At 44.3% G+C, this 12,817-nt stretch overlaps 1 protein-coding gene across 1 annotated transcript; it reads right to left on the bottom strand.

The window, feature by feature from the left end:
• Nucleotides 1-330: 330 nt before the first annotated feature.
• On the bottom strand, nt 331-7,443 carry RPS14 (ribosomal protein S14). Its single transcript, XM_045437145.1, has 5 exons — nt 7,153-7,443; nt 4,468-4,618; nt 3,702-3,863; nt 1,478-1,554; nt 331-451 (listed from the first exon to the last, which is right to left on the bottom strand). The coding sequence occupies exons 2-5, from the start codon at nt 4,614-4,616 to the stop codon at nt 384-386; spliced, it is 456 nt and encodes a 151-aa protein (XP_045293101.1). The 5' UTR covers nt 4,617-4,618; nt 7,153-7,443; the 3' UTR covers nt 331-383.
• Between the last annotated feature and the right edge of the window lie 5,374 nt (nt 7,444-12,817).

Below are 12,817 nucleotides of genomic sequence, written 5' to 3'. Positions count from 1 at the left end.
AGGCAACAATGCCACAACCAGCAGAGTGGAAAACACCCAACTGCACACAGGTACCTCGCCTCTCCTTAGGCTCCTCCTCCCAGGAAGTCACTTCACAGAACACAGGCTCATCCTGTCAAGTGTCAGGGGCCCAACCAGTATCTTCTGTGTTCCTGTTTGGCAAGTCATCCGTATCCTCTGCAGTAATATATCTGTTAAAGGCCTCCTGCTTTATCCTGCACCTGTGATCCCAAGAAGTCTTATGCCCTGGTCAAATGGAACCAGGAGGAGAGAACCAAGTATCCCCGAAGGGTGGCCTCTACATGAAGGAGAGAAGACTGGAGTCGAAATAGCTTACACAAAGGCAATTTATTAACAGAAAACATTAATTTGAGGAATCCTGTTCACAGACGGCGACCACGGCGACCCCCCTTCCTGCGGGTGCTATCGGAGGGGATGGGGGTGACATCCTCTGTGGGGAGGAAGAGAAAATATCATTGCCTAGAGACGGATGGGAAGGAGTCCGGGCCTCCCTAGACCAGTGGCCTAACACACCAACAGTGGATCCTGCTGCTCCCCACATAAACCCTCCATACATAACACACGGATGCGGACTGCCCCATCTGCTGCTTCCTCAAATTTTCCGATGTAGTCTGAACTCATTTTTCTGAAGGGAAAACTGAGGCTCAGAAAAGGCATACAACTTACATACGAGGTCAGAAGCAGGCGAGAAATCACGTTGCTGACATCCAGCCCACTGACTCTCTAGTGAAAAGATTCTCCTACTAAACAGGGCAACCTAACACTATCTTCTTTCCAGTCAGTAAAAGGTTGAAAATATGCTGAAAAAAATAAAACCTTAAGAGGAAAAGGTTGGACCACCAGATTGAGGGATCAGTACATGATGCGACCATGTGCACAGAAAACAGGAAAAGGCTAACACCTTCTCAGGAGCTAGAAAGGATCAGGAGATCACAGGCGTGAGGAGGGCAGGCACTACACAGATATAGGGGATTTGCTGTGATTCTCCACCGCAGGAGTTGCCACTCCCTGCATTCAGTTTTCATGGTCACAATGACTAGTGTACTCTTAATACTTAGTAGGCAAGGACCAAGGATACAGATGGTCCTACAATTCAGGAGACAGACTACACAAAACGCCAACTCCCTTAAGAGACACTATAAAGGACAAACAATTCATCTCCTATCAGTTCCACCAGCCACTGTCCCAAACCCTATACACCAGGCAGTGTGCGGCACAGGGGTTAAGAAATCAAACTGCGCTGTCCCAATGTAAAAGAGAAGGTCGACATTTACAACAGATGATAGGGGTGTTCAGGGAGAAATTCTGTCACATATTGCCTCTTGCAGCCCCCATTAACAACCCTAATTGCCAACAGTCCCCAGACCAAGCACTGCATCCACTGGGTACATCACAAGCTTTCTGGGGTTAATACTTCAAAGTAAATCCAAATGCTAGCTAGAGGGGGGACACTTACCAATCCGCCCAATCTTCATTCCTGAGCGGGCAAGGGCTCTGAGGGCTGACTGGGCCCCAGGTCCAGGGGTCTTGGTTCTAGGAAATGAGAATCTATGTTAAGAAAAGCTTTGTCCAACTCATTAGGGGTTCTTTCTGAGATCCCACAACCCTCTAGCTAAGGAATCGGCAACTTTCCTTAAAGGGCCAAACAGTGGAGAGCCCAACATGGAACTCAATGAACCTGAGATCAAGACTTGAGCTGAAATCAGGGTGCCTGGGTGGCTCAGTCGGTTAAGCGGCCGACTTCGGCTCAGGTCATGATCTCGCGGTCTGTGAGTTCGAGCCCCGCGTCGGGCTCTGTGCTGACAGCTCAGAGTCTGGAGCCTCTTTCAGATTCTGTGTCTCCCTCTCTCTGACCCTCCCCTGTTCATGCTCTATCTCGGTCTCAAAAATAAATAAAACGTTAAAAAAAAAATTTTTTTAAAAGACTTGAGTTGAAATCAGAGATAGACACTTATCGACTGAACCATCCAAGCACCCCCGAACAATAAATACTGAAGGTTTAGTGGGCCACTTATGATTTTTGTTGCATACTTTCTGACCCCTGGGTCATAGTTTGTGCTCTGCCCTGCCTGCAGCCCATTTAAAGCACTGTCCCTTTTTGCCACAGGCTATAATTCTTTTTTGGTGATCTGTTCATTTTCAACTGCTCCACCTGCCCCAAACCAAGACCCTAGCATCTTTTCAGTGGACCACTTCATCTGGTCTGCTTTCCACACAGCAGCCATTGTTTTTGTTTTGTTTTGACGCAAGCACTATGCCCAATGTGGGGCTTGAACTCATGACCCTGAGATTAAGAGTTGCATGCTCTACTGATGGAGCCAGTCAGATGTCCCAACACAGCAGTCACCTTTAAAAATGTCCAATCTTAAAAAAAAAAAAAAATTAAAAAAAAAAAAAAAGGGGCGCCTGGGTGGCGCAGTCGGTTAGGCGTCCGACTTCAGCCAGGTCACGATCTCGTGGTCCGTGAGTTCGAGCCCCGCATCAGGCTGTGGGCTGATGGCTCAGAGCCTGGAGCCTGTTTCCGATTCTGTGTCTCCCTCTCTCTCTGCCCCTCCCCCGTTCATGCTCTGTCTCTCTCTGTCCCCAAAATGAATAAACGTTGAAAAAAAAAAAAAATTTAAAAAAAAAAAAATGTCCAATCTTGGGGTGCCTGAGTGGCTTTGTCGTTTTAAGTGTACAACTTCAGCTCAGGTCATGATCCCACGGTCCGTGAATTCGCACCCTGCTTCAGGCTCTGTGCTGACAGCTCAGAGCCCGGAGCCTGCTTCAGATTCTGTGTCTCCCCCTCTCTCTGCCCCTCCCTCACCACGCTCTGTCTCTCTCAGAGAAGGGGAAAAAAAAAAAAAAAAAAAGTCCAATCTCAGGGCACCTGCGTGGCTCAGTTGGTTAAGTGCCCAACTCCTGATTTTGGCTTAGGTCATGATCTCATGGTTCATGGGGTGCTAACAGCACAGAGTCTGCTTGGGATGTTCTCTGTCCTTCCCTGGCTAGTACTCTTGCTGTCTCTCAAAATAAATAAACTTTAAAAATGCCCAATCTCATCAGGTCATTACTATTAAAAAGTTCTTTTGCTCCCCCCACCTATGGCTGAAGTCCAGCTCTTTACTGCTTAAGACCCAGCAGGAACTTGCTCCTGCCTAGCTCTCTGATCACAATTCACAACACTCTTCCCACAGATGTGCCAAGTCCATTCCCACTCGAGACTTTTCCACTGCAGCTGTATCATGCTGAATACTTTCTCCCTGTCCTTCTTTCACTGGACCACTTCCTGGCACATTTAGGTCTTAGTTGAAATTACACCTTGTCACTAACTCCCATTCCTGACACCATACCTTTACTTCCTAGCACTTGCCACAAATGGGAAGCACAGGCGCCCCTGCTTAGGTTGTTTAAAGTCAGACTCTCCTACCAGCCTAGGTGCCTCTATATGGGAGACGAGAGGTGATACCTACTCTTTTCCATCGTTCTTTTCTAGTACAGCAAACACAATACCTGGTATGCAATGAGTGCTCAACAAACAAAGTTGGGGATGCAGAAGCGGTGGTGCAGCAACCAACTACTAAATATGAACACACTTAACATGTCCTGAGCAAAGTCACAAGAGAAAAACCAAGCCTCAAATCCAGGTGCTTTGGCATCCATGCCCAGAGACCTCACCTCCCGGCCCCCGACTCACGTACCTATTTCCTCCTGTGGCCCGGAGTTTGATGTGGAGAGCAGTGATGCCCAGCTCCTTGCACCTCTGGGCTACATCCTGGGCAGCCAACATGGCAGCGTAGGGAGAGGACTCATCTCGGTCAGCCTTCACCTTCATCCCACCAGTCACACGGCAGATGGTTTCCCTAGAACAAAAGCTCACGGTCATTCTGCTCACGCAACAAGGATTCTAAGTACTTAGCACATCCTAATGAGTGCCACAGTTCGGGTATGGCAGAAGATGAAGGTCAACTCGAATATACATCCTTTCTAACAAGATGGCCATGGGTTCTGCCTTGATGGGGATCAAAGACCCAAATGAATGGGACGCTGTATTAACAATATAAATTTACTTTTACATTTAATCCTCTCAATTGCTTCATGACATAGACGTTAACCTCACCGTATAGATTATGAGAAAACCAAATCTTAGAATTTGAGTGACTCTTGCTAATGGTGGCCAGAACCTGTATGTAGAGCTGACTTCCAGTCCACCACTGCTCCTACTAAGTACCAAGAGATTGAGGATTCAAGGATCACCACACTTTAAGGACACAAGGGCAGGGAACGTCTTTCTTGTAACTCAAATGCCTGGGAAATCACAGTATTTGTGACTAAACAAATATGTTTCCTTATCTGAACTTTTTAATTCTTTCAAGAGAACCCCTTACACTGCCACCCGATTCCAGGAGAATTTCTTCCCCCAGACCCTTGCCAGTTTGGTCTGTACCTCTTCACCCAGGTACTCACTTGCCAGAAAGATCGGTGACATGGACAAAAGTGTCATTGAAGGATGCAAAGATGTGGCACACGCCAAACACATTTTCTCCTTCAGCTACCTGAGGTCCAAGGCTGATGACCTGTTCTTCTTTCTTTTCTTTCCCCTTTCGAGGTGCCATTTCTGAAAGGAAGTAAAAAAAAAAAAAAAATCCCGAAGTTAACAATGGACAAGAGGTTTCCACAACCTTTTCCTGGCTATTAAAGGAAATCTCCAAGTTTTGCTCCTCTGTGTCTCTTTCCCTCCACCCTGGGAATCTGTGCAATCTCATCTCTGCCTAAACTCACTTCTCTCTGCACTTAGGAGAGTTCAACTGGTGGCTAAAGAAGCAAAGTACCTTGAGATAACCTTTCCCCTGAATTTACTTAAAGCACAGATCATAGCACTTGCTAAGCAGCCCAGAGTTCTAGCAGCAAGACCACAAGTATCCCTCCAATTTTTACCAAGTCGGCCTCAAAACCACGAAAAACACTGGCTTAGATCCCTAGAGACCTCCAAGTTCAACTGACAGCTCTGCAAACCCGGGTAATCAATTCTTCCTGGGCCTTAAAGCCCACAATATATATCCTGAGAAATTTTTAAAGATTTGTTTAGTGACACAACAAGTCAGTTGCAGAGCAGTGATGAGAACCAGGTTAAGGGATTCCTAGTCTACACTCCACAACACTTCCAATACCAGGAGGGCTTCTGGTCTCCTGGACCCCAAGTATCATTTACTGGTTAGGCTCAAAGACTTTAAAGACTGCATTCAAAAAGATTAGTAGAAGGCCAAGACCAATGACCTACCCATGAATTGGTGACAGCTGAAGACCCTTTACGGAAGACACCTGCTGCCTGAACTCTGCACTAACTCCTACGCTTAGAATTCAAGGGTCCCTCACCCACATACTTCCCTAGTTTCATCTCCTACTATATCCTGTACCAGATCCCTCCAAAAAGCCAGTTCAAGGGCTATCTCCCATCCTCTGACAATTCATCTCCTGCTATCCATCCACTACTGATTAAAACCAAATGCTTTTTTAAAAAATTTTTAATGTTTTAAACATTTCTAAATGCTTATTTTTAAGAGACAGAGACAAAGCATGAGTACAGGAGGGGCAGAGAAGGGGGGGACGGGACACACACAGAATCCGAAGCAGGCTCCCCCCTCTGAGCTGTCAGCACAGAGCCAGACGTGGGGCTCAAACTCACGACCATGAGATCAGTGACCTGAGCCGAAGTTGGACGCTTAAGCAGCTGAGCCACCCAAGTGCTCAGAACCAAATTCTTAAAACTTTTACTAGAATCGAACATTAAAGGTAATAAAACATATCCTTTTGGAAAGCTAATGGAAAAGCCCCATCCCAAAGACTCAGTGTTAGCAAAATCAAGTAACTCTAATCTGACATAGCATGTAATGGAAGTGCAATTATTCCATCAAAGGAGGAAAAGCAAGTATGGGTAAGTGGAAGGCGAAGAGAGGACTACTTTCTGCCCAAAGCACCTCCTGACACTCAATCCGAACGATTCCCTAACACTTCCAGAAGACACTAGAAATCAGAAGGGCTCAGGTGACTTAGGCTGCACCCTTTCGGATGAAGACAAATTTGGCCTTGCCTTGGTTCGTAAAGACAGTGGCAAAAACAGACTTAAAAATCAGTGCCCCGACTCCCAGTCCAGCACTTTCTACCCTGTGCCAAGATGCTTTTATTCCACGAAGGACCACCATTCCAGACCCGAGAAAGTCCGTGTCTCTTGCATTCCTGGATCTCCCCAGTGCCTTCCTTATACAAGGTCTGGGGAGTGACCACAGTAAGCACATGTGTAGGCCTTAGAAATACAAAGTAACTGTTTCTACGCTCAAATTACATCCAATGGAGTAAGAATTTTAAGGAAGGGGCCAAGAGTGCTCACAGGAAAAGTTTTAAATTCTGCCTGGAGAAGCCCAGAAAGACTAGCAGATCAGAACTTCAGCAGATCAGATTCATCAGGAAGCATGAATACGAATTCCTAAAGTGGCCACCCCACAAATGCCGCCCTGAGGTGGTGATGAGACGGGTCCTTGCAGAATATATAAACGCATGAAAGGTGCTCAACCAACACTGACATACATCCTTCTCTACCTTTAATTTCTGGCTTTGTAAGGCGCGCCCAGTACTTGCGACGTGCCAGACCTAGCCATCAACCGGGTTCAGGGAGCACCCAACACAAAGCCGTTTTTTCTGATTCCGTCCCTGAATCCCCACCACAACCCCCACGGAATCCGGAATACAGTTAATCCTACTTCCCAAACAAGGAAAAAAACTACAGATTAGGAGCCCGGCCTACGACCGCTCAAGAAGCTGGCGGAGTAGAGAGAAGCCACATAGGACTAGGGTCCCGGGTCCTTCCCAAACATGCTGTGCGGCCCCTTAAACGGAACGGTGGTGGCAGCGCGGAGCGAGGGCCTTCAGGGCTGTAGCCACACTCAACCCCCTCCCCTTCACAAGCTCCTCCTTGAGACAAGACCGCCGCTTCCGAGACCAGGCGCGAACCTGAGTCTGGGGTCGGCCGGCCGCGCCCCTCTCGCCTGGCACCTGACTCGGCTTCCGCGGAAACACCCCAGCCCAGCGCCCCGAACCCCGATGGGTCGCCCTGCCTCAGGATGCCACTCGATTAAACCCGCTGAAGCCTCCTACCTGCGCGTCTTCGCTAGACTCCGCCACCGGAAAGAGAGGGCGAGAGAGGGCGGGGCGACGGGTCACGTTCGCACTCCCGGAAGTGTACGTCTGAGGTCACGGAGCGAAGCCGGTGGCCCGTTTCTAAGGAGTTGAGGACTCGCCCTCGGGAAAGGCGGTTTACTTAAAAGAGCGCTAAAGGAGGCAAGGGGCAGGGTGTCGCTGCGAGCGGGTCTGTCTCTGAGACTGCACGAAGCAGCTACATCTCCTGAGCGAGGCGGGCCCTTGTGCGAAGATGGTGGCGGCCGCACCTAGACGGACTTCTTCGATCCTGACCCGGGGCCTAGTCGGCCCGGAGGCGGCAGCGCCTCTCGTGGCGCGGAGGGCAATAACAACCAACTGCCTGCTTTCATCACAGACTATGGACGGCTGGCTATGTCCTGAACAAAATAAGGATAAATTATTCAATATTTATTATATACTAGCTTGGGCTGAGCGATTTATAATGCATTGCTTCATTTAATCCTCACAAAATTATCAAATAGATAACTTTTTATTTCTCTTTTACGGATAAAGGATATTAACCAAGATTACACATTTGTGGCTGATTTGGATTTCTGACTTCAAAGACTGTATGTTTGATAGCTACTTCCATGTATCCCTCTAATAGTGAAGGACCTTGAAGGGTTGGGAGGTGTATAGATGGAGATATGAGGAAGGGCAAAGAAATAGGTCGTGTGTGTGTGTGTGTGTGTGTGTGTGTGTGTGTGGCCCATGTAATAGACTACATATATTGCATATATATGAAATTTTTGAACAAAATTAGCGATTATACAGGGTAACATATAGCCCTTTCTTCACTAGAGTTGGTGCCACTGAACAGCTTTAACTCAGTTTAGCAAAGACCTCCTTTTTAAAAAAGTTTCCCCTTTACAAAAGCAATTAATTACAGAATACCTATAAAAGAGAAACATATAAACATTCTCAAAGGAGAGTACAAGGAAGACAAAAGAGAAGAAAGCAGTGACAGTCTTACCCACCACAATTAACACCTTGGTGTACGTCCTTTCCAAACATGATCTATGCAAATATGTACAGAAGAGACACTTCCTTTTTTTTTTAATATATGAAATTTATTGTCAAATTGGTTTCCATACAACACCCAGGAGGCACTTCATTTTTTTTTAAAGAAAAGAGAATAACCTTGCAATATTTTTTCCCAATGGCTAAAAAAATCTGTGCTCATAAACAATCCACATGATAAAGTGTATAGAAAAAAGTAAAACTCGGGGCGCCTGGGTGGCGCAGTCGGTTAAGCGTCCGACTTCAGCCAGGTCACGATCTTGCGGTCCGTGAGTTCGAGCCCCGCGTCGGGCTCTGGGCTGATGGCTCAGAGCCTGGAGCCTGTTTCCGATTCTGTGTCTCCCTCTCTCTCTGCCCCTCCCCCATTCATGCTCTGTCTCTCTCTGTCCCAAAAATAAATAAACGTTGAAAAAAAAAAAAAAAAATTTTAAAAAAAGTAAAACTCATTTCTAAATTCTTTCTTCTTTTTTTTTAAATTAATGCATGTTCATTTGGAAGTCACTTGAATGTAAAAAGAAAAACAAGTATCCATCCGAAGACAAACACTGTTTACAACTTTAAATACGTATGTATGTAATACATATACATACCCACGTGTATATATATGTATATATATCACCTTTATTTTGCTTTTGGCATTATGCTATAGGATGTTGCTATATAGTTTTTAACTTTTGATTTTGAAATAATTGCAGACTCACAGGAAATCACAAAAAAACACGTAGGGAGAGTTCCCATGTACTCTTCGCCCAGTTTCCCGTAGTGGTAACATCTTGCGTAACTATAAATCACAATCACAGGAAACAAGCGATTGCGATGTATGCATAGAGTGCTATATAATTGTATCACACACGTACACCTGTGTAGCTACCATCACAATTACCACACAGAACTGTTCCTTTACCACAAAACCTACTTGTGCTGCCTCTTCAGAGTCCCATCCACCTCTCTGCCCCTCCATCTCTACCACCACCCCTAATCTCTGGAAACCATTCATCTATTTTTCAGCTCCAAAATTTCATTATTTCAAGAAAGTTATATAAATGGAATCACAGGTATGTGACCTTCTGAGATTTTTTTTTTTACCTAGCATAATTCTCTTGAGACACATCCATGTTGTTACATATATCAATAGATTCATTCATTTTTATTTTATTTTATTTATTTTATTTTTTTTTTTAATTTTTTTTTCAACGTTTATTTATTTTTGGGACAGAGAGAGACAGAGCATGAATGGGGGAGGGGCAGAGAGAGAGGGAGACACAGAATCGGAAACAGGCTCCAGGCTCTGAGCCATCAGCCCAGAGCCCGACGCGGGGCTCGAACTCACGGACCGCGAGATCGTGACCTGGCTGAAGTCGGACGCTTAACCGACTGCGCCACCCAGGCGCCCCTATTCATTCATTTTTAATTGCTTAGTAGTATTCCATGTAGATTTACCATATTATTTTATTTTATCTTATTAACTTGTTTTATTTTATTTTATTTTTTTTTAATTTACATCCAAATTAGTTAGCATATGGTGCAACAATGATTTCAGGAGTAGATTCCTTAGTGCCCCTTACCCATTTAGCCCATCCCCACTCCAACCCCTCCAGTAACCCTCAGTTTGTTCTCCATATTTATGAGTCTCTTTTGTTTTTATATTATTTTTGTTTCCCTTCCCTTATGTTCATCTGTTTTGTCTCTTAAAGTCCTCATATGAGTGAAGTCATATGATTTTTGTCTTTCTCTGACTGACTAATTTCACTTAGCATAATACCCTCCAGTTCCATCCACGTAGTTGCAAATGGCAAGATTTCATTCTTTTTGATTGCCGAGTAATACTCCATTGTGTGTGTGTGTGTGTGTGTGTGTGTGTGTGTGTGTGTGTGTGTGTGTATACCACATTTTCTTTATCCATTCATCCATCGAGGGACATTTGAGCTCTTTCCATACTTTGGCTATTGTTGCGAGTGCTGCTATAAACATGGGGGTGCATGTGTCCCTTCGAAACAGCACACCTGTATCCCTTGAATGAATACCTAGTGCTGAAATTGCTGGGTCATAGGGTAGTTCTATTTTTAATTTTTGAGGAAAAAACAGTCATACTGTTTTCCAGAGTGGCTGCACCAGTTGGCATTCCCATTAGCGATGCAAAAGAGATCCTCTTTCTCCTCATCCTCGCCAACATCTGTCGTTGCCTGAGTTGTTAATGTTAGCCATTCTGACAGGTGTAAGGTGGTATCTCATTGTTGTTTTGCTTTGTATTTCCCTGATGATGAGTGATGTTGAGCATTTCTTCAAGTGTCGGTTGGCCATCCGGCTGTCTTCTTTGGAGAAGTGTCTATTCATGTCTTTTGCCCATTTGTTCACCGGATTATTTATCTTTTGGGTGTTGAGTTTGATCAGTTCTTTATAGATTTTGGATACTAACCCTTTATCTGATATGTCATTTGCAAATACCTTCTCCCATTCTGTCAGTTGCCTTTTAGTTTTGCTGATTGTTTCCTTCGCTGTGCAGAAGATTTTTCTTTTGATGAGGTCCCAGTAGTTCATTTTTGCTTTTATTTCCCTTGCCTCCAGAGACGTGTTGAGTAGGAAGTTGCTGCGGCCAAGATCAAAGAGGTTTTTGCCTGCTTTCTTCTCGAGGATTTTGATGGCTTCCTGTCTTACATTTAGGTCTTTCATCCATTTTGAGTTTATTTTTGTGTATGGTGTAAGAAAGTGGTCCAGGTTCATTCTTCTGCATGTCACTGTCCAGTTTTCCCAGCACCACTTGCTGAAGAGACTGTCTTTATTCCATTGGGTGTTCTTTCCTGCTTTGTCAAAGATGAGTTGGCCATACGTTTGTGGGTCCATTTCTGGGTTCTCTATTCTGTTCCATTGATCTGAGTGTCTGTTCTTGTGCCAGTACCATACTGTCTTGATGATTACAGTTTTGTAGTATAGCTTAAAGTCTGGGGTTGTGATACCTCCTGCTTTGGTTTTCTTTTTCAAGATCGCTTTGGCTATTCTGGGTCTTTTCTGGTTCCATACAAATTTTAGCATTGTTTGTTCTAGCTCTGTGAAGAATGCTGGTCTAAATTCTTTCTTCTAGCGATACCACCATTATCAAATGATCATTATTGAATTGGAGCATAATTCCAGAAATAACTGTCTATATCTATATTTTTATCATAAAACACACAGTCTTAGGTAAATGAAATCATATTCTGTATGCCATTTGGTAACCTTTTTTTCCCTCAACATTGTGGACATCTTCCCATAACTATAGAAGAGAACTACAACATTTTTTTTTTACAAATACTTAACATTTTATTTGTTATTTTGAATATTAAGTGCATTCAGAAGAATAAAGAGACTATAAACAGATATGAAAAAGTGTGCAAAAAAAAAGATTTCCTCTCATCTCTGCCCCGGCAACCCTATACTCTTTCTTGCAGCAACCAGGAATAGCTGTATCTTTTTTAATTTAAAAAAAAAATTTTTTTTTAACATTTATTTATTTTTGAGAGAGAGGGAGAGAGAGAGAGAGAGCACAAGTCGGGGAGGGGCAGAGAGAGAGGGAGACACAGAATCCAAAGCAGGCTCCAGGCTCTGAGCTGTCAGCACAGAGCACATCACGGGGCTCAAACTCACAAACCGTGAGATCATGACCTGAGCTGGAGTTGGACGCTTAACTGACTGAGCCACCCAGGTGCCCCTATTTTTTTAAAATTTTATTTAATGTTTATTTTTGAGGGAGAGAGAGAGAGACAGAGTGCGAGCAAGAGGAGGGGCAAAGAGAAAGGGAGACACAGAATCCAAAGCAGGCTCCAGGCTCCGAGCTATCACACAGAGCCGGATGTTGGACTCAAACTCACAAACTGTGAGATCAGGACATGAGCCAAAGTTGGACGCCCAACTGTCTGAACCATCCAGGTGTCCCATAGCTGTATTGTATCATTTTTAACTACTACCTGATATTCCTTTGTATAGCCAAACCATTATTTAACCAGTTCTCTGTTGGTGGGGACAAAATTTGTAAATGTAAACAAAACTGTCAAGAACATACTTGTGTCTTTCTTTCCTCAGGGTAGATTGCCAGAAGTCAAAAGGAATATATATTTGAAATTTTGATACATGTTGCTAAATTGCCCTCCAGAAAGTTCATGTCAATTTCCACTTCTGCTTAACTGAGAAACTATGTCTCTTAGTATTGTACTTCTTCCATGGTTGGTACAGTGAGATGTCTCTTTATGGATTGTTTTGAGCATTTGCATATTTTCTGTGAATTGTCTGTTGATAGTCCTGAAAAGGGAAGGCTTTTTATTCTCAAGTAGTAAATTCCTCAATAGAAGAGGTATGATAGCAGAGACTGGAGAATTGTGGAGTGAGCTCTTGCTTTGGATAAGAGTTGTACTAAACAGACCTTGGTGAGGGAAACATCATGAAGGGAGACTGGCTTAATCTTACGGCTGAAGGCAGTCCATACAGTTACTTCACAACTTATTTTTTTTAGGGGCACCTGGCTGGCTCCGTTGGTAGAGCATGTGACTTTTGATCTCAGGTTCATGACTTCAAGCCCCAGTTGGGCATAGAGCTTACTTTTAAAAAATAACACAAAACAAATATTTGTTTT

Source organism: Leopardus geoffroyi, chromosome A1 (genome assembly GCF_018350155.1).
Source record: "Leopardus geoffroyi isolate Oge1 chromosome A1, O.geoffroyi_Oge1_pat1.0, whole genome shotgun sequence".
NCBI classification, from domain to species: domain Eukaryota; kingdom Metazoa; phylum Chordata; class Mammalia; order Carnivora; family Felidae; genus Leopardus; species Leopardus geoffroyi.
The sequence above is the reverse complement of the archived record's forward strand: the minus strand, read 5'-3'. Positions and strand labels throughout refer to the sequence as shown.

Coding starts and splice junctions, on each gene's coding strand:
- RPS14 (XM_045437145.1), bottom strand. CDS start 4,616: ATGGCACCTCGAAAGGGGAAAGAAAAGAAAGAAGAACAGGTCATCAGC. Junction 3,864..4,467: donor GTCACCGATCTTTCTGGCAA/GTGAGTACCTGG, acceptor CTTTTGTTCTAG/GGAAACCATCTGCCGTGTGA. Junction 452..1,477: donor AATGAAGATTGGGCGGATTG/GTAAGTGTCCCC, acceptor TCCTCCCCACAG/AGGATGTCACCCCCATCCCC.